Source organism: Schistocerca americana, chromosome 9 (genome assembly GCF_021461395.2).
Source record: "Schistocerca americana isolate TAMUIC-IGC-003095 chromosome 9, iqSchAmer2.1, whole genome shotgun sequence".
Taxonomy (NCBI): Eukaryota; Metazoa; Arthropoda; class Insecta; order Orthoptera; family Acrididae; genus Schistocerca; species Schistocerca americana.
Window position 1 is genome coordinate 134,772,485 of NC_060127.1, and position 25,761 is coordinate 134,798,245.

Here is a 25,761-nt window from a genome sequence, read left to right on the forward strand (position 1 = left end):
CGTGAATCGCTACTGAGGAAATTTAGAGAACCAGCATTTGAGGCTGCCACCAACTTACATTTCGCGGAAAGACCACGAAGATAATAGAGATTAGGGCTCGTACAGAGGCATATAGGCAGTCATTTTTCCCTCGTCCTTTTTGGGAGTGGAACAGGGAGAGAAGATTCTGGTTGTGGCACTAGGTACCCTCCGCCAGGCACCGTATGGTGGATTGCGGAGTATGTATGTAGATGTAGATGTAGATCCCGCTCCGAACTATGGAGACGCGTCTGAGACGCCCCGCACAGTGACGGGATACCTACCTGTCTGTTGCCTGCCGTATAGCGGACAGCCAGGGCTGATGGCCTGGGGTGCTGTTTCTTTCTATAGCAGGACCAATTTGGTCGTCATCCACGGGAGCCTTACAGCACTGCTATTTGTCGACGATATTCTACGGCCCACTTTGATGGCAAGCCACCTTGGGAGTACATTTCAGCAAGATAATGCCTGCCTGCACATGGCGAGCGTTTCTACTGCTTGTCTTCGTGGTTGCCGAACCGTACTTAGGCCAGGAAGTCTCTGGACCTCTCCCCAGCTGAGAACATTTGGACCATTATGGGCAGAGCCCTCCAACCACCTCGCTATTTGACCGATGACCGTAGCAGTCTGGTCCCTTTAATCCCACAACCACCTCGCTATTTAGATATCTAACGCGCCAACTGGACAGAATTAGGCACGATATACCTCACAAGGACATTCAACAACTCTGTCAACCAATGCTAAGTCGATTAAATGCTTGCTTGAGGACAAAAGATGGACCAACGCATTACTGACTTGCTCAATTTGTGTATCTCTTTCTCTTGAATAAATCATCCACTGTTTCTGAGGTTGTAATCAGTTGTTTGTCTGTACATGTACATGACATCTACCGATTTCAGTCCCGTTCGGATGGTTCCTCCGTGGTGCGGCATTTTTTTGTCTTAGAGCGTATTATAATGCAAGTAAGGTTGGGTTTTTCCATATAGTATACTATGTTTCGACATGTTTTATTCACAAATCAGCCTGACTTCTTTTGTTGTTGTTGTTCCGGTCTTCATCCGGAGGAATGGTTTCATGCAGCTTTCACCTCTGGATAACTACTGCAGTCTTCATCTAGTTGAAAGTTCATGCCCTGTTCTCCCTTTACAATTTTACGCGGCGCGCTTCCCTCTATTGCACGATAGACTATTATTTGATGCCTCCGGATACGTCCTGTCAATCGATGTTTACTTTTAGTCAAGTTGTGCCATAAATTTCTTTTTTTCCTAATGCTACTCAGTACCTCCTCATTACTTAGTCGATCTACCCATCTAAAAAAATGGTTCAAATGGCTCTGAGCACTATGGGACTTAACATCTATGGTCATCAGTCCCCTAGAACTTAGAACTACTTAAACCCAACTAACCTAAGGACAGCAAACAACACCCAGCCATTACGAGGCAGAGAAAATCCCTGACCCCGCCGGGAATCGAACCCGGGAACCCAGGCGTGGGAAGCGAGAGCGCTACCGCACGACCACGAGATGCGGGCGATATACCCATCTAATGTTCAGAATTCTTTTCTGAGACACCCACCTTAACCCGCAGGACAGGACAGGTAGTTTAAATTGTGGAAAGGAGCCAAAATAAGGGGCTGTCAGTTACACTCGAACATACAGATTTATTATTTGATCAAACATTACAAGAGCCCAAAAAATTTGTTTTTTAAACACACAGCTTTAATCTTTGGGACTTAATTACCGGCTGAAAGCCACTTTAATTTAAAAATGGATGGAGACCAATAGCTTAAAACGCAAGCATCTGAGATTTTCAGAGCAAAGAATTTAATTCAAAATCGGCTGAAAGCCCAACAGTTAAGGCTAATCAACATTAATAAAAAAAAACAAAGGCCTTACCTAAAACAGTTCTTAATTAGGCAAAACTCAACCAAAACTGAAATTTAAAAGACAAGGCCTTATCTTAAAACAGTTCTTTAGTCAGGCTGAAGCCCCAAAGAATCAGACAGCTCAAGAGCGAACAAGTTAAATTCAAATCTGCTGAAGACCTAACACATAAAACTCCATAACATTAATTTTTTTAATACCAAAATCCTTACGTGAAACAGTTCTTTAATTTAGGCTGAAGGCCTTAAGAGCAAAACAACTGAAACTCAAAATCGGCTAAAGGCCCAACACTTAGAATTCAACACCATTAAAACGCCAAAGGTCTTACATGGAAAAGTTCTCTAAATTAGGCTGAAGGCTTAAAGAATCTTACGCCTTAGGGGAAAATCAGTCTTAATTTAAAAAAAAATCGGCTAGAAGCCATACAAGCACAAACAACAAGAACAAATAAAAAAAGGCAGTACACACAAGGGCGCTCAGATGTTCGATAGTTGGCCTGGAATTCAAACACTAACGCTCGCTTAAGTGAGACAGGCAGTCGGGCCAACCATTCACGACACGACGACAACCCAACCGATCGACAGCCAACGGACCCACCTACAAGATAACTTCCACTTCACGCGACGAGGGCACGAAGGGAGTTCAATGGAACAACATAGAAGATATTGGCGCCCACAACCAATCATACATGGAGCTGTCAAACTACACACCATGCTGAACAGCAACAACACGATAAGTGTAGTGTTGGCAGAAGAGCCAACACGGTGTTGTTAGAGGAGGCCGAAATGCACGCGTTTAGATACACGCAGACCGGCGTGAGGTGCGGAACAGGACAATGAAATGAGAACGTAGAAAACGGACGCAGTTGCGGTAATACTTAACTTTAATCCACAATTGGTGAACATTGGTCTGATGGTACAGGCATCACAATATATATAGCAAAGGATTATGGCGCCTTGCTAGGTCGTAGCAAATGACGTAGCTGAAGGCTATGCTAACTATCGTCTCGGCTAATGAGAGCGTAATTGTCAGTAATCCATCTCTGGCAAAGTCGGCTGTACAACTGGGGCGAGCGCCAGGACGTCTCTCTAGACCTGCCGTGTGGCGGCGCTCGGTCTGCTATCACTGACAGTGGCGACACGCGGGTCCGACGTATACTACCGGACCGCGGCCGATTTAAAAGCTACCACCTAGCAAGTGTGGTGTCTGGCGGTGACACCACAATAAGGAAACTACACTGCCTGAAATTTACGTCAACGGCCAGGGCAGGTACCCGGAATGTTAACGGCTACAAGGCAGAATATTCCGCTGGTACACTTCAATTCAAATAACCAAATACAGTGAAACTCCACTGAAGGGTGGCTAGAATTGTCCCACTTGAAAACCACGTTGTTGCTCGCGGGAATATGCCAACAGGCGACAACGAACTTCAAACGACACAATGTGAACAGTCTTGACTCACTGGTAGATTAAATCAAAACTCAACTTTCGTGTTGAGCCACGGACCTAGTAGCAATGGGAACAGCCCCACACACTCCGACACTGCGTAGAGACAGCCAGCGGCCCCGATCGAACTTCGTCTCGCGGAGAATTCCTCGTTGCTCTATGCCAACCAACCGACTGGTCGCACACCGTCCAGCCGGAAACTATAAGCGCCAGGTCAAAGATAGTCCAAGGTGCGAATATCGGTACACACCGCTGCTGCCACCCGCGGAAGGAGAGGATAACAGCATAATCGCGATAACCGCGGGAGACTAAACACAGAATCGCAGCGAAGGTTTAATCCAGTGCATAGCATGAGCCAGCCACGGATCAACCACGTTTCAAAACTTTCCAACTTCTTCTTGAATGAACTCGTTATGGAACACGTTTCACGTCCATAGAAGGCTATATTCCAGACAAATACCGTCAGAAGAAACTTCCTAACACTTAAATTTGTATTAGATGTTGATAAATTCCTCGTCCTCATATGTCTCAGCCTTGGATGACTTTTTTGTTTTAATAGGTTGCTTTTAATTATCTGGACTATGTCATGAATAGGTGTGTTGGTGTAAAAGTTTATTGCTACATCTCCGATATCTTCTATAAGGTCACAGCTATTCATAATTGAGAAATTCTTTTCAGAACTTTAAAAACTACTGAGAATGTCTTTTAGCTTTCAGCTGATGAAGTACGCCGGGCTATTTCTTGAGTTAATTAGGCCTATATGACGTAGAGAGAGAACTAATCCTGTCACATAATTTCTCACCTTTAACAACAAAATTTAACAAGTACACTCATTTGCTCGCATCACGTTTATGGCAAAGATTTCATACCAAGTAGCTATTTTGTAACAATGGTATTCAAATATCCTTCAGAAAAAACGATAAGCTATAACAGCGCATCTTTCGCTGCAACAAGACGAATAACCAGTATCACAGCAGACCAGGTATCAAAAAACTTTTATGTGACATCTGCCAAAATTCTACATAGGCAAGACAGGAAGAAGTTCCACTATAAGAAACCGGAAATCCATAGATGCCTTCTGGCTAAATAATTTTGATAGATCCACTTTTGCAATACATCTGAAACAATATGAACGCTTAACCAAAGTCATCCTGCAGATTCTACACACTGTCAGCATAGGAAATAAAATGAATCTTCTGGAAGAGAACTCGAAATTTACATCCATAGCTCCAGATCACCACGACTAATTCTCAGTGGACCCTGCAAAGAAGTCTTTCTACACATCTTTAATGAAATACACACATCAAAAAAGTTTTGCATCACCTCGGTTCCGAGAGTTCCGGAACCCGTACAGAAAATTGGAATAGAGATCAACATAAATAACATTTCCACCATTTTTATTGCTCATGAAAACCGCACACTGCATGTTGTACCGCCATACAGCGGACTTTCAGAAGTGGTGGTCCAGATTGCTGTACACACCGGTACCTCTAATACCCAGTTCCACGTCCCCTTGCATTGATGTATGCCTGTACTCGTCGTTACATACCATCCACAAGTTCATCAAGGGACTCTTGGTCCAGATTGTCCCACTCCTCAACGGCGATTCGGCGTAGATCCCTCAGTGGTTGGTGGGTTACTTCGTCTATAAACAGCCCTTTTCAATCTATCCCAGGCACGTTCGATAGGTTTCATGTCTGGAGAACGTGCTGGCCACTCTAATCGAGAGATGTCGTTGTTCTGAAGGAAGTCATTCACACGATGTGCACTATGGGGACGCGAATTGTCGTCCGTGAAGACGAATGCCTCGCCAATATGCTGCCGATATGGGTGCACTGTCGGTCGGAGGATAGCATTCACTTGTCGTACAGCCGTTTCGGCGCCTTCCGTGACCACCAGCGGCGTACGTCGGCCCCACATAATGAGACTCCAAAACAGCAGGGAACCTCCACCTTGCTGCACTCGCTGGACAGTGTGTCTAAGGCGTTCAGCCTGACCGGGTTTCCTTCAAACACGTCTCCGATGATTGTCTGGATGAAGACATATGCGACACTCATCGGTGAAGAGAACTTGATGCCAATCCTGAGCGGTCCATTCGGCATGTTGTTGGGCCCATCGCTACCGAGCTGCATCGAGTCGTGGTTGCGAAGATGGACCTCGTCATGGACGTCGTGAGTGAAGTTGCCCATCATGCAGACTATTGCGCCCAGTTTGAGTCGTAACACGACGTCCAGTGGCTGCACGAAAAGCGTTACTCAACATGGTGGCGTTGCCGTTAGGGTTCCTCTGAGCCATAATCCGCAGGCAGCGGTCATCCACTGCAGTAGTTGCCCTTGGGGGGCCTGAGCGAGATATGTCATCGACACTTCCTGTCTCTCTCTATCTCCTCCATGTCCGAAAAACATCGCTTTGGTTCACTACGAGACGCCTGGACACTTCCCTTGTTCAGAGTCCTTCCTGGCACAAAATAACAATACGGACTCGATCGAACCGCGTTATTGACCGTCTAGGCATGGTTGAACTACAGACAACACGAGCCGTGTACCTCCTTCCTGGTGGAATGACTGGAACTGATTGGCTGTCGGACCCCCTTCGTCTAACAGGAGCTACTCATGTATGGTTGTTTACATCTTTGGGCGGGTTTAGAGACATCTCTAAACAGTCGAAGGGACTGTGTCTGTGATACAATGTCCACAGTCAACGTCTATCTTCAGTAGTTCTGGGAACCGGGTGATGCAAAACTTTTTTGATGTGTGTATTTAAAAATCAGAAACTGTAACTTATAGCCCCCACACAACTAGCAATTTAAAAAAAAATGTCAGTGTGTATAATCTCACATACTTTGCCAGCATCCGTACTGTATATTATAAATGACAGTGTGGTTCTAGAATCATGTAACAATTTCATTTTCATAACTTGTAATATCTGTTATGTATCTGTATATGTAGCGACTGTTTACCTCTTTGACCTAACCTCTTTGACATTAATCTCTGTTTTCCAATGTAAACACGTTGCACGTTGTGAGTGCATGTGCTCCTGAAATTACTAACATCCAAAGTGCCACCATTTTATCAAAGACATAATATGGAAGCATGGGGGCTAACATACAGTTAACTTGTGAAGAATGAAATAGTTTTGTAAAACATTGTGATAAATGTAATGTGAAAATGATATGGATACATCAGTTATGTCGAGGTAGTATAATATTTTATAGCACATGTGGCTTAGCCACATCCAAATGTTTGATTTGTGTGTATTTAGTCATCATCACATAATTTGTTTTTGATTTAAACAGTGATCTCCAGAACTATGGAAACATGTACACGAATTTAAACCAACTGAAGATGGGCAGAAGCCCGAAACTGATCGTGTGTTAAATAAAATCACCTTTTGTTGTGACTGGTGGCGGTTATTATTTCACACCATGTATGTTGTTTATAACTTTTTGGGCTGTGTATTTTGTCCTTGCTTCTTTCAGAATTTCAGATTACTCCAGTCAACGTTGTCAAAAGCTTTCTCTCACAGTACAAATACTATAAACCTAGGTTTGCCTACACTCTATCTTCTAAGATAAGTCGCACTGTCAGTTTTGTTCACGTGTCCCAACATATCTCCACAGAACGTAATCTATGTTCTTCATGTGCTGGTGGGTACCGTAAAAACGCTTCACTTATTTATTTGAGTTATCAGTCTTCTGACTGGTTTGATGCGGCCCGCCACGAATTCCTTCCTTATCACTGTTCTATTTTAACTACGTAAATTCATTCTCAAATTGTTGCATAATCTCGACGTTTATGGACCCTGAGTAATTCTACGCATCGTTTGAATATACATTTCTTTATAAGAAAAACCCTATCGATCAGCAGCAATTAAAATAAAGTATCCACTTAAAATGCCCAGGTCTTCCAACTACAAGCAACAGGTGAGGCCCTGCCATGTCCAGGAACTTACCGAATAGTTTTCTGATATGCACTCCAGTTGATTTTTTCCAAGTAGCCTGTTAGCTTCATGGGGATAATCCATCATTTAACTATGATCCGTGATATTAGTAAAATCAAAGACAAAATAATTCAGTTTGCTAGCAGTTCTGAATCATCTAAAAGCGTGTCAAAGCAGAAGGCTATGAAAATGTCTTCTTAGGCAGAAGTGGATGAAGCCATGTTGGAGTAGTTTCAGCAGAAACAGAGCAGAGGGCACCCAAGTATCTGGCCCAATATGTGGCAAACGGGCCAAATTTTTCCTCAAAACCTTGGGGATTAAAGGAGATTTTAATGCGTCTTCCTGCTGGCTGACAAAATTTAAACAACGTCGTGATATCCGGCAGATTGCTGTCCAAGAAGAAAAGTTAAGTGCCTATAATACGGCTGCTTCTGAATGAATTTTGCAATGATGTCCTGGAGTTTATTGCACGAGAAAATTTAGAGCTGGAGCAAATGTACAACAAGAACGAAACCGGGGTGTTTTGGAAGTGTCTACCAAGAAAGAGTTTAGGTTTAGAGATCGATTGTAGTGCACCTGGTTATGAATCAAGCAAGGAAATGATACTTGTATTGCGCTAATGGTACGGGTTCACATAATGTTTAGCTAGGTGTAATAGATAACGGTAAAAACCGTGTTGATTGAAAGGAAAAGAAATGTACAATTTACCTACTCATCATTTTCACCAGAAAGGGGATTGGATGGGCCACATTTCGAAAGTCACTCCATAATTGCTTTGTGCCACAGGTGCGAGAAGATCTAACGCTAAAGGGTCTATCTACAAGGGCTGTACTGTGTTACTGGACAATGCACCATCGGATCACAGGATGATGTTTGTAAAATGTTTAGCCTCTAATGTGACAGCATTAATCCAGACAATGGATCATGGTGTCATTGCTACTGCGAAGAAAATTTATAGATGAAATCTGCTAAAAAACTTATTGCTCAGGGCAGTAATCTTCAAACATTTTGGAAACAATAGATAGCGCTAGACGCAATTTATGAAGCGCCGAAGGCATGGCTTAAAGTACAACAATCAATCATAAGCCAAGACATGAAAAAACAATCCTAAAATTGATGAAATCGGTGACTCCAATGGCGGAGAACGCTCCTCACTATCAACGTTAGCTGTTGTTCTGAAAAGTACTCCAGGGTGTGAAATTATTGACAAAGAAAATGTTTCCGAATCATTTGATATGGGCCATATGCAGCCATGTCATGAAATGTTGAGTGACAGTGCTATTATACATTGAATACAAGGGAAGTTCAAGGAGTTGAATGACAGTGACGAAGACGACAACATTCCTCTAACTCCAAAACAGTAATCAGTCATGCATTAGCACTTCTGTGGGCCGACGTGTTACTGGACTACCTGGAACACCAAAAAGACGCTCGCCATTCTGACTGGTTGGTGTTGCGTAAAATTAGTAGAGCGACACGTAAAAGACAAGGTGCCTCACTGAGACAGAGATCAATTCAAGACTGTTTTATTTCAAAGTAGTGTGGTGCAATGTATTGCACATAATACGCTGAATAAATAGAATTTATTACAAACATTATTTAAGAGATTTTAATTATGATATTGTAATTAATTTTTAACAAGTCTAATAGATTACCATATACTTTAATTGCGGGTTATCTGCGGAATTTAATTATACACAAGTTTCAAGTCCTCAGTTATTGTGGATAATAACGAAAATAGAAGATAGGAGGGAAAGTCAACTATTTAATTAGCGCCCAACAGTGGCTAAAATACCACACTAGGTTTTTTAGATTGGTTGAGTCAGTCGTTGTCATTGGTGCAAAGTCCGTCTTGGTTGCATCCATATGTTTTCAGTGTTGTGTTGACTCTGTAAAAAACATGCACGCTGGTCTAGTTGGCTGCATTGTTTTACGCTACACTGTGTGTCTATGTGTGTGTGCAGCGACCAGCAGGAGCTATGCAGCCAGCGCAGAGCCCAGCGTGGTGAGGTCTCCATTCCCGGATGTGGAGGTGCCTGCCGTGCCGCTCTTCCAGTACATGTGGCAGAACCTGGACCGCTATCCTGACAGGGTCGCCACAGTAAGTCTCAACCGACTGCCTCTTCTTATTACGCTCTTGCAAGCGTCCTCTCTAGAAGCTATCGTTACTTGGTTGGTTGATTTGGGGGAGGGGACCAACCAGTGAGGTCATCGGTCCCACTGGATTAGGGAAGAATGGAAAAGAAAGTCGGCCGTGGCCAGGAGCTATGGTCTCACGTTCTACAGGGGTATAATTTTTACTACTGAGCGTGGCTGCCCACCAAATTCTTTTTCCTTTATTGTTATTTCATTCCCTCATGCCTCATGCAGTGAGGGGGCTGTAGGCATGTCAGTGGTACAAATGACCCACTCTTTGGCCAGTGGAACTTAACGCTCCTTAGATGCTAAAACAGAAAACAAGGACATACATGAACTATGCATTTAAAATAATTTGAAAAGGTGGCGTCAGTCAGAGAAATATCGGGGGGCGCAAAAGTCGCTGGACTCTAGGCATTGATTAAACAAAAGATTGAATTTATGTTTCATTACAAATACAAATAACACTTGCAATTATTTTTTTATGTTCAAACTGTATTCTGTCTTCATTAATTGAGTTGTCTTTCTAACATTATGGTATAGTATGGTATCACTGTACAAATCGTGAAATGCATTGTGTATACAGTCTTTTGGTTCAGCAATGGTCTGAGGCTCTTGAGAATAAACAGAGTCCATGACGTCACCCCATGGCCGTGATATCTGTCCTTCGACAATCCTTTGAAAAATTTCGTTTAAATAATCGCGGACGGCAGTGACATAATGTGGTGGAGCACGATCGCAATGAAAGTAAATTTCTTGAAAGTTTTCAGCACACGTTACAAGTCCTGATACCACCTACTTCTAAAGCATATCCACACAGTCATCTCCTGTCACTATCCCTTCAAAAAAATATGATCCAAGTACGTCAAATGATGATAACGCCCTCCAAAAACATACACTAGGTTGACTTAGTGGTTGTTCTAACAAAAGTGCAGATATGACTGTCAACTTGCCTGCTTAGATTAAAACAAGTCTCGTTAGATCGCACAATTTTGTTGAATAGGTTAGGATCTTGTTTTTGTTTGTCAAGCATCAATTCGCAAAACTGAAGACGTCGAACTGGATCATCTTTAAGTAACGCATGTCGTAAACGTGGACTGTAAACTTTAAACTTCTGTTTGTGTGATATCATTTGCACTGACCTTCATGATAAATCAAGCTCAGTTGCTAATCGTAAGGTTGATTTTCGTGGACTTTGGATCATAGCTAAACATATCCGCAGTTCATTTTCCTCATTTGTGACTGTTGTTGGGCGGCCAGGTCTTGATGCATCCATAACAAATCCATGTTCTTCAAATCTATCTCGTATGTCGCATACTGTTCATCTAGACGGTGGTTCTGATCTAAAGCGTCTTCCCCATTCATTAACAACTGCAATAACATCACTTTTATAAAATGCTTTTAATGTGAAAACCCTTTATTCTTTTGTTAACATTGTGATAATTTGGAAAACTACAGCTGTAAACTTGTCACACATATCACGCTATCAACAATTCAATACTTCGATTATTGTGTTTGTTCTGTTTGTCGTTGCATTGTATACCAACTAGAAAAGGCGTAATTATCACCATTTGGTAATAACAAGCTAACTGGTTGAAACTTCCTTCTGTTCTATGTTTTTCTGTTCCTTTTGTTTCTTTTAACCAACTGTCTGTACAAATAAAATAATGCTGCCTTCATGAATGGTTTGAAAACAGTGGTAAAAATGTGGACAAACAGCACAGCTATAAACGCTTGATAAACACCTGAAGAACACTAAACACTTGAAAAACACTGAACACGACGAAAGGTACATGGACCGTTAACAACGGAGCACTGTGTACTTTCACTAAAACTGGAAAAGGACCTGTGCTGGGACGATGGATTGTAGATGAAAAGAAGAGTGGGTATAGAGTGATGAGGACGGAGAACTGGTAAGAGGTGGTGACAAGACAGGTGTGGCTGTGGGGGACAAGGAGAGAGGGTCAACTGATATTGGGAGCTATAGATCGGAAAGTAGAAGGGTGTGGGAAGCGATAGAGAATGGGATAAGGATGAGATGTGGTAGGGGGAAAGGAAGAGAGGTAGCCCTTGGGGCGGTGGATAAGGTAGGGTGGATTCAGAATCGGTAGGACAGGTGTATGTTGGGGTGGAGTTCATGGTCCAGTAGAGGGAGACAGTTGATATTTCTTTGGGAGAGGACGTGAACGGTGTGCAGGTGAAGAGTTGGTGGGATGTGTAGGTGGAGGCCTGGCACCACACTAGGATTGGAAGGGAGAGTGGACACAATTGGATTGTCGGAGTAGATTTTACCGATGGTGCAGGTTATTCAGAGGTGATCATTGGGAGTGACGTGGGAATTTGATGAGTTGGTAAAAGATCCTGTTGCGATAGGGTAAGCGGATGCAGAAAGCGAGGCGCAGAGCATGGCAAGGATCTGGAGACTCTTGTAGAGCTTGGGAGGGTGGATATCCATTCAACATGTGGCTTTTCGCAGATGATGCTGTAGTATACAGAGAAGTTGCAGCATTAGAAAATTGCAGTGAAATGCAGGAAGATCTGCAGGCACTTGGTGCATGGAGTGGCAACTGACCCTTAACATAGACAAATGTAATGTATTGCGAATACATAGAAAGAAGGATCCTTTATTGTATGATTATATGATAGCGGAACAAACACTGGTAGCAGTTACTTCTGTCAAATATCTGGGAGTATGCGTACGGAACGATTTGAAGTGGAATGATGATATCCTGTTGGTAAGGCAGGTGCCAGGTTGACATTCATTGAGAGAGTCCTTAGAAAATGTAGTCCATCAACAAAGGAGGTGGCTTACAAAATACACGTTCGACCTATACTTGAGTATTGCTCATCAGTGTGGGATCCGTACTAGGTCGGGTTGACAGAGGAGATAGAGAAGATCCAAAGAAGAGCGGCGCGTTTCGTCACATAATTATTTGTTAAGCGTGATAGCGTTACGGAGTTGTTTAGCAAACTCAAGTGACAGACTCTTCAAGTGAGGCGCTCTGCATCGCGGTGTAGCTTGTTGTCCAAGTTTCGAGAGGGTGCGTTTCTGGATGAGGTATCGAATATATTGCTTCCCCCTACTTATACCTCCCGAGGAGATCACGAATGTAAAATTAGAGAGATTCGAACGCGCACGGAGGCTTTCCGGCAGTCGTTCTTCCCGCGAACCATACGCGAGTGGAACAGGAAAGGGAGGTAATGACAGTGTCACGCAAAGTGCCCTCCACCACACACAGTTGGGTGGCTTGCGGAGTATAAATGTAGATGTAGATTTGGGTAGTAAAGGATGGGACAGATCAGGAATTCGTACACATGAAGGATAGTGGAGGCGTGTAGTCACCATACTCGGTTGGTTAGTAGTTTTAGTCTCTTGTGGGCTTTCTGCTGGGTGGCTAGTAGATGAGGTATTCAGATTACTTGTTAGCCGAATGTTAGTCGAAGTTATTTTAGTGTGTTAGTTAGCTGGATGTGATGCTCATAAATGGTAGAAGTCGTGAAGACGAAAGGTGCAGATAATGCGGCCTACGATTACTGCCTGGATTTTGGAAGAATTAATCTTAAGGAGCCATTGGTTACACCAGTAGGTAAACACTGCCTGTATTTTGGAAGGATTAATCCTAAGGAGCCATTGGTTACACCAGCAGGTAAACTCATTGAGGTGGGTTTGAAGGGATCGTTGGGATTTCTAGAGCATGGGATAGAGAGCGAGGTGAATGGTGTCGTCAGCATAATGAAGGAGGTGCATGGGAGGAGGTGGTTTGGGCACAGAAATTTATCGACGAGGGTGGAAAACCATAAAATTAGCGTTTTTGATGCAACTCTTCCAGTATGTTTTACATCACGTAATGCAGCGTACACACAAATTTTATTGTCTCTCGGTGAATTTGTATGAGGGTCGTTCAATAAATAATACAACACTTTTTTTTCTGGACCGATTTCCGAAAAAAAATCCGGAATTTGTTGTGGGACATGATGGAATAGCCCTGTTTCAGACACTAAGTTCATGAAGTTCCGATGGGCGGCGGCGCTATGCGTGGCCTTCAAAAGGCCGCTTGTAACGGAGATGCGTTCCAGGCCGAGAGATGTCATTGAGTTTCTTTTGGGGCAAAACCAAAACATCGCAGATATTCATAGGCGCTTTCAGAATGCCTACGGAAACCTGGCAGTGAACAAAACCACGGTGAGTCGTTGGGCGAGGCGTCTGTCATCATGCAACAAGGTCGCGCAAACCTAGGCGATGACATCCTTCCGGCTGGCCGCACACATCTGTGAATGTTGCAGTGCAGGAACGTGCGGACACTCTCCTTCGAGGTGATCGACGAATCACAATCACACACCTTTCTGATCATCTGGACGTCTATGTTGGAAGTGCCTCCACACTCGGTCACCAGATGAGGTACTCAGACCTTGTGCGCGCCGAACAGAAGACCGTAGGGAGCAACGAAAGACCATATGTGCGGAATTGGCTGCGCGTTATGAGGCTGATCGTAACAATTTTTCGTCGAACATCGCCACAGGCGATGAAACACGTGTTCACCACTCCGAACCGGAAACAAAATTGTAATCCACAGAGTAGCGCCGCGTCACCTCTCCTTCAAAGAAAATGTTCAAAGCCGCATCCTCGCCGATGACGTCATGAGATGGTCTTCTGGGACTCTGGGGGGGGGGGGGGGGGGGGTTATTAGATCTGACGTCTTCCTTTACGGTGAAACCATCAACTCTGAAGTGTAGTGTGCTACCCTCAGGAAATTGAAGAAACAACTTCAGCGTATTCGTCTCCACAGAAATGCACACTGCCTTTTCCTTTTCCATAAGGCAAGGCCTCATACATGCCTAAGCACCTAAGAGGAGCTCACATGACTTCACTGGACTGCTCTTTGTCATCCACCCCACAGCCAGAATCCTGCACCTTGCGACTTCCATCTGTGCGGCCCAATGAAGGATGTACTCCGTGGCAAGCAGTACGTGGATGATCGGGAGGTTGTCTATGAAGCAAGGCAATAGCTCCCACGTGGGCCACTGGAGTGGTAGCATGCGGACGTAAGGGCCAATCCAGCAAGCTGGCGTAAGGCTGTCGCTTTCAACGAATATTGTGTTGAAAACTAGCTTTTTGTAGCCAAAAGAGCGGGGAATAATAAGGTGTATTGGAATCGAAAACAAAACCAGTCTGCTTTCACAAAAAAAAAGTGTTAAATTACTTACTGAAAGTACCTCGTAGTTATCAATTGAATATAGTTTCTTAAGAGTATACTATCTTGATAACTACAGGTTTCATTAGCGCATACAAATTACATCTTATACCATTAATATAATTATGTAGACCTAGATTACTGTTTTGCTTTAATGAATTGGAATGACATCTTCATATGACTAAATCCAGGATATGCACTGAGCAGCGAAACAGAAAGAGAAAATATTCACTAAAGATATTTTTATTCATATACCAATAACGTTAGTTTGACACTGAACATTAAAAATCTCCAAAATAAAAATAAAAAAAAATCAGAGAGACAGAAAAAGTCTGATGGATGTCAACAAAAGCAACAACAAAAATGCCATAGATGAGAACTCCTGGAAATGGAAAATATACTTTTAAAAACCTTTATCAGAATTTGGTACCATCCATGACATTACTTGCTTACAAAACCTTGTTAGTGATCATGTTAATGGATTTACTGCATTCTTTGTTTGTAATGAATTCCCTAATATTGACTGGCATAATTAATGTTAAATAAAATGTTTTTCGAACACTACTTTTGTGGTTCAAGTGGCTCTGAGCACTATGGGACTTAACATCTATGGTCATCAGTCCCCTAGAACTTAGAACTACTTAAACCTAACTAACCTAAGGACGTCACACAACACCCAGCCGTCACGAGGCAGAGAAAATCCCTAACCCCGCCGAGTATCGAACCCGGGAACCCGGGAGTGGGAAGCGAGAACGCTACCGCACGACCACGAGCTGCGGGCACTACTTTTGTGATTTGTTGCGGTAAGAGTAACCAATGTCCAGCATTCGAACCACCTCAGTCTCAAAGTAACCGGCAGATGCGACTGGTAACAGCTTACACTGAGCGAAGATGGTGCCCGTCTCCCCAGTGTGACTGTTAGTGTCCACCCATGGCGACAGGACCGCAGAAATCGTAACTCTACGCGTGCATGTTGTGTTGTGTTCCATCCCATAAAGTGAATAGTTTGAGGATGCTTAAATTCATGTAGAGGACGTGGTTTCGAATCAGAAATTCGAATTTTCCTCCCTCTCTCCTAAAGAAATGGTAAAATATTGCTGTGCTTAAACTGTGCAGGGATTTAGGGATGCCATTTTCATGCAGGGAATTGGCACTGGAATGCGATCGACTGAGGACAGGAAAAGCCTCTTTCTAAAGGCCAATTAATCACTACACGACGAAGCGCTGGAGGAAAGCTTGTAGACTCTACTTAAACAAAATTCTGGAAAGAGTTGCATCCACTTTGCCCGCAGGACTGTGCCAAAACCAAACTCGCGTCAAGGAAACGGTTTAACTTCCCACCAGCATCCAGAAGATCAAGCAAACCAGTGTTATAGACCTATTGTTAAAGCCACAATATTCCGCGTGTCACTCAGCAGTGCTAGGTCTGCAGTGTACTAGACTCACAAAGATCTCTAGATGTAAGACATAACGGAAGTACAGACATTAGCTGCAAGCGGGCATTGACTGAAGTCAAAGGGAAAGTTGAAATTTTGTGCCAGCCTGCTGCTTGTCGGGCAGATGCTCAGATCTCTGAGCCACCCAGACGCAGTGGCCATTGCAGATGCGTCGACTGCCTTACATCTACATCTACATCTACATCTACATCCATACTCCGCAAGCCACCCAACGGTGTGTGGCAGAGGGCACTTCACGTGCCACTGTCATTACCTCCCTTTTCTGTTTCAGTCGCGTATGGTTCGCGGGAAGAACGACTGTCTGAAAGCCTCCATGCGCGCTCGAATCTCTCTAATTTTACATTCGTGATCTCATCGGGAGGTATAAGTAGGGGGAAGCAATATATTCGATACCTCATCCAGAAACGCACCCTCTCGAAACCTGGCGAGCAACCTACACCGCGATGCAGAGCGTCTCTCTTGCCACTTGAGTTTGCTAAACAACTCCGTAACGCTATCACGGTTACCAAATAACCCTGTGTCGAAACGCGCCGCTCTTCTTTGGATCTTCTCTATCTCCTCCGTCAACCCGATCTGGTACGGATCCCACACTGATGAGCAATACTCAAGTGTAGGTCGAACGAGTGTTTTGCAAGCCACCTCCTTTGTTGATGGACTACATTTTCTAAGGACTCTCCCAATGAATCTCAATCTGGTACCCGCCTTAGCAACAATTAATTTTATATGATTATTCCACTTCAAATCGTTCCGCACGCATAATCCCAGATATTTTACAGAAGTAACTGCTACCAGTGTTTGTTCCGCTATCATATAATCATACAATAAAGGATCCTTCTTTCTATGTATTCGCAATACATTACTTTTGTAAGGGGTCAGTTGCCACTCCCTGCACCAAGTGCCTATCCGCTGCAGATCTTCCTGCATTTCGCTACAATTTTCTAATGCTGAAACTTCTCTGTATACGACAGCATCATCCGCGAAAAGCCGCATCGAACTTCCGACATTATCTACTAGGTCATTTGTATATATTGTGAAAAGCAATGGTCCCATAACACTCCCCTGTGGCACGCCAGAGGTTACTTTAACGTCTGTAGACGTCTCTCCATTGAGAACAACATGCTGTGTTCTGTTTGCTAAAAACTCTTCAATCCAGCCACACAGCTGGTCTGATATTCCGTAGGCTCTTACTTTGTTTATCAGGCGACAGTGCGGAACCGTATACAACGCCTTCCGGAAGTCAAGGAAAATAGCATCTACCTGGGAGCCTGTATCTAATATTTTCTGGGTCTCATGAACAAACAAAGCGAGTTGAGTCTCACACGACCGCTGTTTCCGGAATCCATGTTGATTCCTACAGAGTAGATTCTGGGTTTCCAAAAACGACATGATACTCGAGCAAAAAACATGTTCTAAAATTCTACAACAGATCTACGTCAGAGATCTAGGTCTCTGCTCGACAACCCTTCTTGACTGGGACTACCTGTGCTCTTTTCCAATCATTTGGAACCTTCCGTTCCTCTAGAGACTAGCGGTACACAGCTGTTAGCCTCACGTCAGACCCAAACTCTCAACTTATCGACACACTACTGATGTACTGTTCGTTACTCGCAGCATTTCGCCGATTCCCGTAAGAGTTCATAGTAAGCCATTCTGGGCTTACATTTCAGCAAGATAATGTCCGTCCGCAGACGGCGAGACTTTCTTCTGCTTGTCTGTATGCTTCCCAAATCCTTCCTTGGCAGGCATGGCCACCGGATCTCTCCCCAGTTAAAAACGTTTGGAGCAGTGTGAGCAGGGTCCTCCGTTCAGCTCCGGATTTTGCGCTTTACTGCGCCAATTGGACAGAATTTGGTACGATCTCCCTCAAGAGGACGTCCAGCAACTCTGTCAATCAATGGCAAGCCGAGTAGCTGCTTGCATAAGGGCCAGATGTGAATCAGTGTGTTACTGACATGCTCACTTCGTGAAGCTCTTTCTCTTGGATAAGAGATCAAATTTTTCTGAAATCTAAACAGTTTGTTTGCTGTACATGTACTTCGTATCTACCGATTGCCATTCAGTTCGGACGATTCCGCCATGATGCGAATGGTGCGGTTCCTTTTTTTTTGTCTCCCTTAGAGTGTACATCGCTTTCGGATTCCAAGAGTGGGCAATGCCCCCTCGTGGCGCACGTTTGGACGCCCAAGCCGCTGATTAACGAACAAAGGGGAAGACAAAACTGGCTGTTAAGTCCCTCGATGATCACATATTCAGTGACAGAGCACAGGCTAATAACCGTAAGGCTTTTCGAGACCATTGTTCTACCGGGTGATCAAAAAGTCAGTATAAATTTGAAAACTGAATAAATCACGGAAAAATGTAGATCAGAGGTACAAATTGACACACATGCTTGGAATGACATGGGGTTTTATTAGAACCAAAAAATACAAAAGTTCAAAAAATGTTCATCTGATCAGAATAGCAATAATTAGCATAACAAAGTAAGACAAAGCAAAGATGATGTTCTTTAGAGGAAATGCTCAATATGTCCACCATCATTCCTCTACAATAGCTGTAGTCGAGGAATAATGTTGTGAACAGCACTGTAAAGCATGTCCGGAGTTATGGTGAGGCATTGGCGTCGGATGTTGTCTTTCAGCATCCCTAGAGATGTCGGTCGATCACGGGACACTTGCGACTTTAGGTAACCCCAAAGCCAATAATCGCACGGACTGTGGTCTGGGGACCTGGGAGGCCAAGCATGACGAAAGTGGCGGCTGAGCACACGATCATCACCAAACGACGCGCGCTAGAGATCTTTCACGCGTCTAGCAATACTTTTTTTTTGTTCTAATAAAGCCCTATGTCATTCCAAGCATGTGTGTCAATTTTTACCTCTCTATCTACATTATTCCGTGGTTTATTAAGTTTTCAAATTTATACTGACTTTTTGATCACTTGGTACATCTACATCATACTCCGCAAACGGCGAAGGAAACTTGTCATAGCTGTAACTGATCCCTTTCTCTGTTCCATTCGCGGATGGCACGTGGGAAGAATGATTGTCGGGAACCCTCTGTATGATCTCAGATTTTTTCAAATTTTCTGGTCGCGGTTGTTACACGAAATGTATATGTGAGAGGACGTAATATGTTTGTTATCTGACTGTTCTTGGAAATTGATCTTTCGAAATTTCAAATCTGCCACTAGCTTCTGTCGAGCATCGCTCATCGCACTCGCGACAACTAAGCGATCCAGTGACGAAAGAAATGTGTATAAATGTGGACGTGAAGTATTCCTCTCTGGTGTCATGCGCACAGTGGCAGCAACGCCTTTGCTTCTGCGCAGTGTTTACTGCGCCCCGTGGTATTTTATTCACTAAACGGTGTGGATATGTGAACAATGCTTTCCGGAAGGCAAGGAACACGCCATCAACGTATTAGTAAAATGTTAGACCGCCCAGCTAGCCGCGCGCTCTAAAGCCGTCGGCACACGGACCGTGCTGTCGAACGTTAACTCTGAGCGTACCAAGTTCAACGTGCTGCTGAACGCTCAGGAACGATGCGACTTGTGCATACGGTACGTGGTCCCAAACGTGATGTATGCGATCGCAGTGCACTCCAGCGGCAGTTAAGGGATGTTTCTAGTAGTTCGTAAATCACACTGTTTACTCAACGGGCGTGCGTAAAATTCCCACGTTAGCTCTATTAAAACGCACATATCCTCCATCGTCCACGAAAAGGAAAGTACCATGTCTAATCAGTAAGGACACAGCCTTATAAAAGTTCCATTACAAACAGTGCGGTACAAATTTGGAATATTTATCTGCATACGATAAACATTATTTCATCATTCCTAGATTTTAGTAAAACCCCAAGGTTAGACTTACCTGATCACTGTTCCTATCCAGTAGCAGAATCTTTGCAACATGTGAATGACGAAGCGTTAAAGAAAAAGGAACAAAATAACTTTATACAAGTAGCGGAAGTAGTCCTGTAGATTAAGCCAATCGAACAAAGTCACCCCTCAAAAAAAGGGTGAACTTATATTTACATAACATCAAATATTATAGTATATACTTAAATTAAACTAATAATAAAGTATCAGAACGCGAATGTTAGGAAAAAAATTTGTAAGTGTTAAGACGCGAACCACCGCTCCAACAAAATGTTCTTCTGGGAGAGAGACGCTGCCCATTACGCTAAACCCCGAACTCCCTCTGAGTACTTAATCAAATTGTGTTACCGCTTGCTAAAACCGTTAATCGTGGATAATTACGTTACTAATTGAAATTTAATTGTAACAAATTGTACCAAGAACAATGCGTTTTTAGTGGATCTTCAGTATAGCCTTCAAATAGCCTACTCTCATAATACGCAGGTTACAATAACTCTTTCGCGACGTATATGATGTTTTTCTTAATTTTGTTGGAACGAATCACACAACTAACAACGGGTTTTCCAGTGATTCTCAATTTGCTGGTGCTCAGAAACGGCATATATACATATAGGCTTGAAATGAACGACAATATGGCGCCTCACAACTCTGTACTGAAGGGAGACGGCGTGCGTGTGACGTAGGTGGCGCTGTGTTATCTCAGTGGTCAGACGCACGCTCAGAATATCTGAAATGCCAGATATTTCTCTGCACGTTCAGAAAGACTCCCGAACGTACTATTCCACGCTATGATGTCAGAAACTCGGCACGCTCAACGCACAACGTTCGGATGTGCCGACGACTTAACCCGCTGCTTCCCGAGCGGGAAGGCGTGCCGGTCCCCGGCACCAGTCCGCCCGGTGGATTAGTGTCGAGGTCCGGTGTGCCGGCCAGCCTGTGGGTGGTTTTTAGGCGGTTTTCCACATGCTTCGGCGAATGCGGGCTATTCTCCTTCTTCCGCCTCAGTTACACCATGTCGGCGATTGCTGCGCAAACACCGTCTCCACGCAAGCGTACACCATAGTTACTCTATCACACTGTGGTGTGCGTACTGTAAGACCTTCGGTACACACACCATCATATTATTTGACTTGTCGCTCTAGTGAAATAGGCGAGTATCAGCAATATGTCTCGTGGTCTTATCGTGGCGTGTTTATTTTCTGCCGTTAGGTCAGACGATAGAAATGCCACTTGCACGCTTACAGTAGCAGATTGACGGTGACCTACTTTAAACAGAACTTGATTAATTTTGAAACACATTTAGTAAAATAATAAAAAATATAGACATTACGTAACTTGATTCTGGATGCTGTTTACAACTGACAATCTGTAGTTCCTTTGGTCTTGGTACGTTAATCTTATTATCACATACAGCTGATATTTGACAAAAGTGTCTATACATTTATCTCCATGGCTATGTACAGGAATATGGTAATCTTATTAGGCGCAAACTGAAACTTGACTATAGACTGGTACAGACAAATGCAGACTGATGGAGACTGACTAATCGGAGGTCTGTACACTCGTTATAATACCTCTCGCGTTCAGGTATCACTGCGCGAGTGTGATCCGCGAGGGCAAAAGGTTCTACGTTAGCAGCAATCTCATTGGCTGCGTTACATATTAATACGCGGATCGGCGGAAGCAGAATTTGGTCCGTCTCTATAACAGCGCCATCTCGTAGAGCGGAGACGGACGAGCGCTGCGCCTGCGCTGCTGTGCTTAGCGGGGCGCGCTCTATTGGGAAAGTTGTGTACGCGCTGACTACGCGGAACTATGTACACAACACACACAAACATTTGGGGTTACACTCGTCTGGTACGAGACGTTCCCAGGGGGGAGGGGGGTGGTCGAGGGGTCCACTGGGGGCCGAACCGCACAATAACCCTGGGTTCGGTGTGGGGCGGCGGTGGGGTCGATGGACTGCTGTGGCCTGTTGTGAGGTCGTGAACCACTGAGGACTATGGTGGGACGAAGCCTCCCGTGTTTCTAGGTCCCCAGTTACACAATACACACACTAGAACGTTACTTGAAGACCGAGCTTTTGATCTAATTACCAGTAGTTCATGATTTAAGAGCAACCTGCCAGCTCGTGGTCCCGTCGCTGTGCAGGAGTGCGGGCTGACGGGTCGCCGCTACACGTACGCGGAGGCGCGCACCGCGGCCAGGAACTTGGCCGGCGCGCTGGTGGGGGCGGGCCTGGGCCCCGGCCACGTGCTCTCCGTCTTCCTGCCCAACTGCCCGGAGTTCCCCATCGTCGTCCTGGGCGCCAACGAGGCGGGGGTCGTCGTCACCACCACCAACCCCAAGTACACTGCCGGTACGTACCCAGGCTGCGCCACTGCGCCCTGTCATCGATGCCAAATTAAGCGTTTGCCACCATCACTAACGCTGTACGACCACCGTCGACGAGTACACCATTATGTCCCATCATGCAAAATACTAACGCGAATTCTTTACAACACGAATGGAAAAACTGGTAGAAGCTGACCTCGGGGGAGATCAGTTTGGATTCCGTAGAAATAAGGGAACACGTGAGGCAATACTGACTCTACGACTTATTTTAGAAGCTAGATTAAGAAAAGGCAAACCTACGTTCTAGCATTTGTAGACTTAGAGAAAGCTTTTGACAATGTTGACTGGAATACTCTCTTTCAAATTCTGAAGGTGGCAGGGATAAAATACAGAGAGCGAAAGGCTATTTACAATTTGTACAGAAACCAGATGGCAGTTATAAGAGTCGAGGGACATGAGAGGGAAGCAGTGGTTGGGAAGGGAGTGACACAGGGTTGTAGCCTCTCCCCGATGTTGTTCAATCTGTATATTGAGCAAGCAGTAAAAGAAACAAAAGAAAAATTTGGAGTAGGTATTAAAATCCATGAAGAAAAAATAAAAACTTTAAGGTTCGCCGATGACATTGTAATTCTGTCGGAGACAGCAAAGGACTTGCAAGAGCAGTTGAACGGAATGGACAGTGTCTTGAAAGGAGGATATAAGATTATATGATAGCGGAACAAACACTGGTAGCAGTTACTTCTGTAAAATATCTGGGAGTATGCGTACGGAACGATTTGAAGTGGAATGATCATATAAAATTAATTGTTGGTAAGGCGGGTACCAGGTTGAGATTCATTGGGAGAGTGCTTAGAAAATGTAGTCCATCAACAAAGGAGGTGGCTTACAAAACACTCGTTCGACCTATACTTGAGTATTGCTCATCAGTGTGGGATCCGTACCAGGTCGGGTTGACGGAGGAGATAGAAAAGATCCAAAGAAGAGCGGCGCGTTTCGTCACCGGGTTATTTGGTAACCGTAATAGCGTTACGGAGATGTTTAATAAACTCAAGTGGCAGATTCTGCAAGAGAGGCGCTCTGCATCGCGGTGTAGCTTGCTGTCCAGGTTTCGAGAGGGTGCGTTTCTGGATGAGGTATCGAATATATTGCTTCCCCCTACTTATACCTCCCGAGGAGATCACGAATGTAAAATTAGAGAGATTAGAGCGCGCACGGAGGCTTTCAGACAGTCGTTCTTCCCGCGAACCATACGCGACTGGAACAGGAAAGGGAGGTAATGACAGTGGCACGTAAAGTGCCCTCCGCCACACACCGTTGGGTGGCTTGCGGAGTATCAATGTAGATGTAGATGTAGAAAAGCAAATCGAGGATAATGGAATGTAGTCAAATTAAATCAGGTGATGCTGAGGGAATTAGATTAGGAAATTAGACACATAAAGTAGTAAAGGAGTTTTGCTATTTGGGGAGCAAAATAACTGATGATGGTCGATAGAGAGAGGATATAAAATGTAGACTGGCAATGGCAAGGAAAGCGTTTCTGAAGAAGAGAAATTTGTTAACATCGAGCATAGATTTGTCAGGAAGTCGTTTCTGAAAGTTTTTGTATGGAGTGTGGCCTTGTATGGAAGTGAAACGTGGACGATAAATAGTTTAGACAAGAAGAGAATAGAAGCTTTCGAAATGTGGTGGTATAGAAGAATGCTGAAGATTAGATGGGTAGAACACATAACTAATGAGGAGGTACTGAATAGGATTGGGGAGAAGAGGAGTTTGTGGCACAACTTGACAAGAACAAGGGATCGGTTGGTAGGACATGTTCTGAGGCATCAAGGGATCACCAATTTATTATTGGAGGGCAGCGTGGAGGGTAAAAATCGTAGAGGGAGACCAAGAGATGAATACACTAAACAGATTCAGTAGGATGTAGGCTGCAGTAGGTACTGGGAGATGAAGAAGCTTGCACAGGATAGAGTAGCATGGAGAGATGCATCAAACCAGTCTCAGGACTGAAGACCACAACAACAACATGGTCACCAAATTAATCTAGTGTTTCCATCACTATATTACAGTACATCTACACCTCTACTATCACCGACTACAACTGCATCTTCAGTATGTACCCCCACGAACTTGTTATATCACGATTGTCAAATTACGTATGTGTCTCCACCATTATCATACACTGAAGCGCCTTAGAAACTGGTGTATTCAAACACAGAAATATGTAAACACACAGAATACGGTGCTGCGCTCGGCTGCGGTCCTCAACAGAGGAAAGTCCACAGGACCTGACGGGATACCAATTCGATTCTACACAGAGTACGCGAAAAAACTTGCCCCCCTACTAACAGCCGTGTACCGCAGATCTCTAGAGGAACGGAAGGATCTAAATGATTGGAAAAGAGCGTAGGTAGTCCCAGTCTTCAAGAAGGGTCGTCGAGCAGATGCGCAAAACTATAGACCTATATCTCTGACACCGATCTGTTGTAGAATTTTAGAACATGTTCTCGCGTATCATGTCATTTCTGGAAACCCAGAATCTACTCTGTAGGAATCAACATGGATTTCGGAAACAGTGATCGTGTGAGACCCAACTCGCTTTATTTGTTCATGAGAGTTAGAAAATATTAGAGACAGGCTCCCAGGTATATGCTCTTTTCCTCGACTTCCGGAAGGTGTTCGATACAGTTCCGCACTGTCGCCTGATAAACAAAGTAAGAGCCTACGGAATATCAGACCAGCTGTGTGGCTGGATTGAAGAGTTTTTACCAAACAGAACACAGCATGTTGTTCCCAATGGAGAGACGTCTATAGACGTTAAAGTAACCTCTTGCGTGCCACAGGGGAGTGTAATGGGACCATTGCTTTTCACAATATATATAAATGACCTAGTAAATAATGTCGGAAGTTCGATGCGGCTTTTCGCGGATGATGCTGTAGTTTACAGAGAAGTTGCAGCATTAGAAAATTGCAGCGAAATGGCAGGAAGATCTGCAGCGGATACTCACTTGGTACAGGAAGTGGCAACTGACCCCTTACAAATGTAATGTATTGCGAATACATTGAAAGAAGGATCCTTTATTGTATGATTATATGATAGCGGAACAAACACTGGTAGCAGTTACTTCTGTAAAATATCTGGGATTATGCGTGCGGAACGATTTGAAGTGGAATGATCATATAAAATTAATTGTTGGTAAGGCGAGTACCAACCGAGCGAGGTGGCGCAGTGGTTAGCACACTGGACTCGCATTCGGAAGGACGACGGTTCAATCCCGCGTCCGGCCATCCTGATTTAGGTTTTCCGTGATTTCCCTATCTCAATTCAGGCAAATGCCGGGATGGTTCCTTTGAACGGGCACGGCTGATTTCCTTCCCCATACTTCCCTCACCCGAGCTTGCGCTCCGTCTCTAATGACCTCGTTGTCGATGGGACGTTAAACACTAATCTCCTCCTCCTAAGGCGCGTACCAGGTTGAGA

General features: G+C 44.2%; 1 protein-coding gene across 2 annotated transcripts in view; it reads left to right on the forward strand.

The window, feature by feature from the left end:
- LOC124550982 (4-coumarate--CoA ligase 2-like) overlaps positions 1-25,761 on the forward strand; it is a 272,580-nt gene that overhangs the window by 129,517 nt on the left and 117,302 nt on the right. For both annotated transcript variants that reach the window (XM_047125802.1, XM_047125803.1), the window contains exons 3-4: positions 9,250-9,386; positions 22,098-22,305. In XM_047125802.1, the coding sequence (XP_046981758.1) occupies positions 9,250-9,386; positions 22,098-22,305 (345 nt within the window). The remainder of the gene's footprint in view (positions 1-9,249; positions 9,387-22,097; positions 22,306-25,761) is intronic.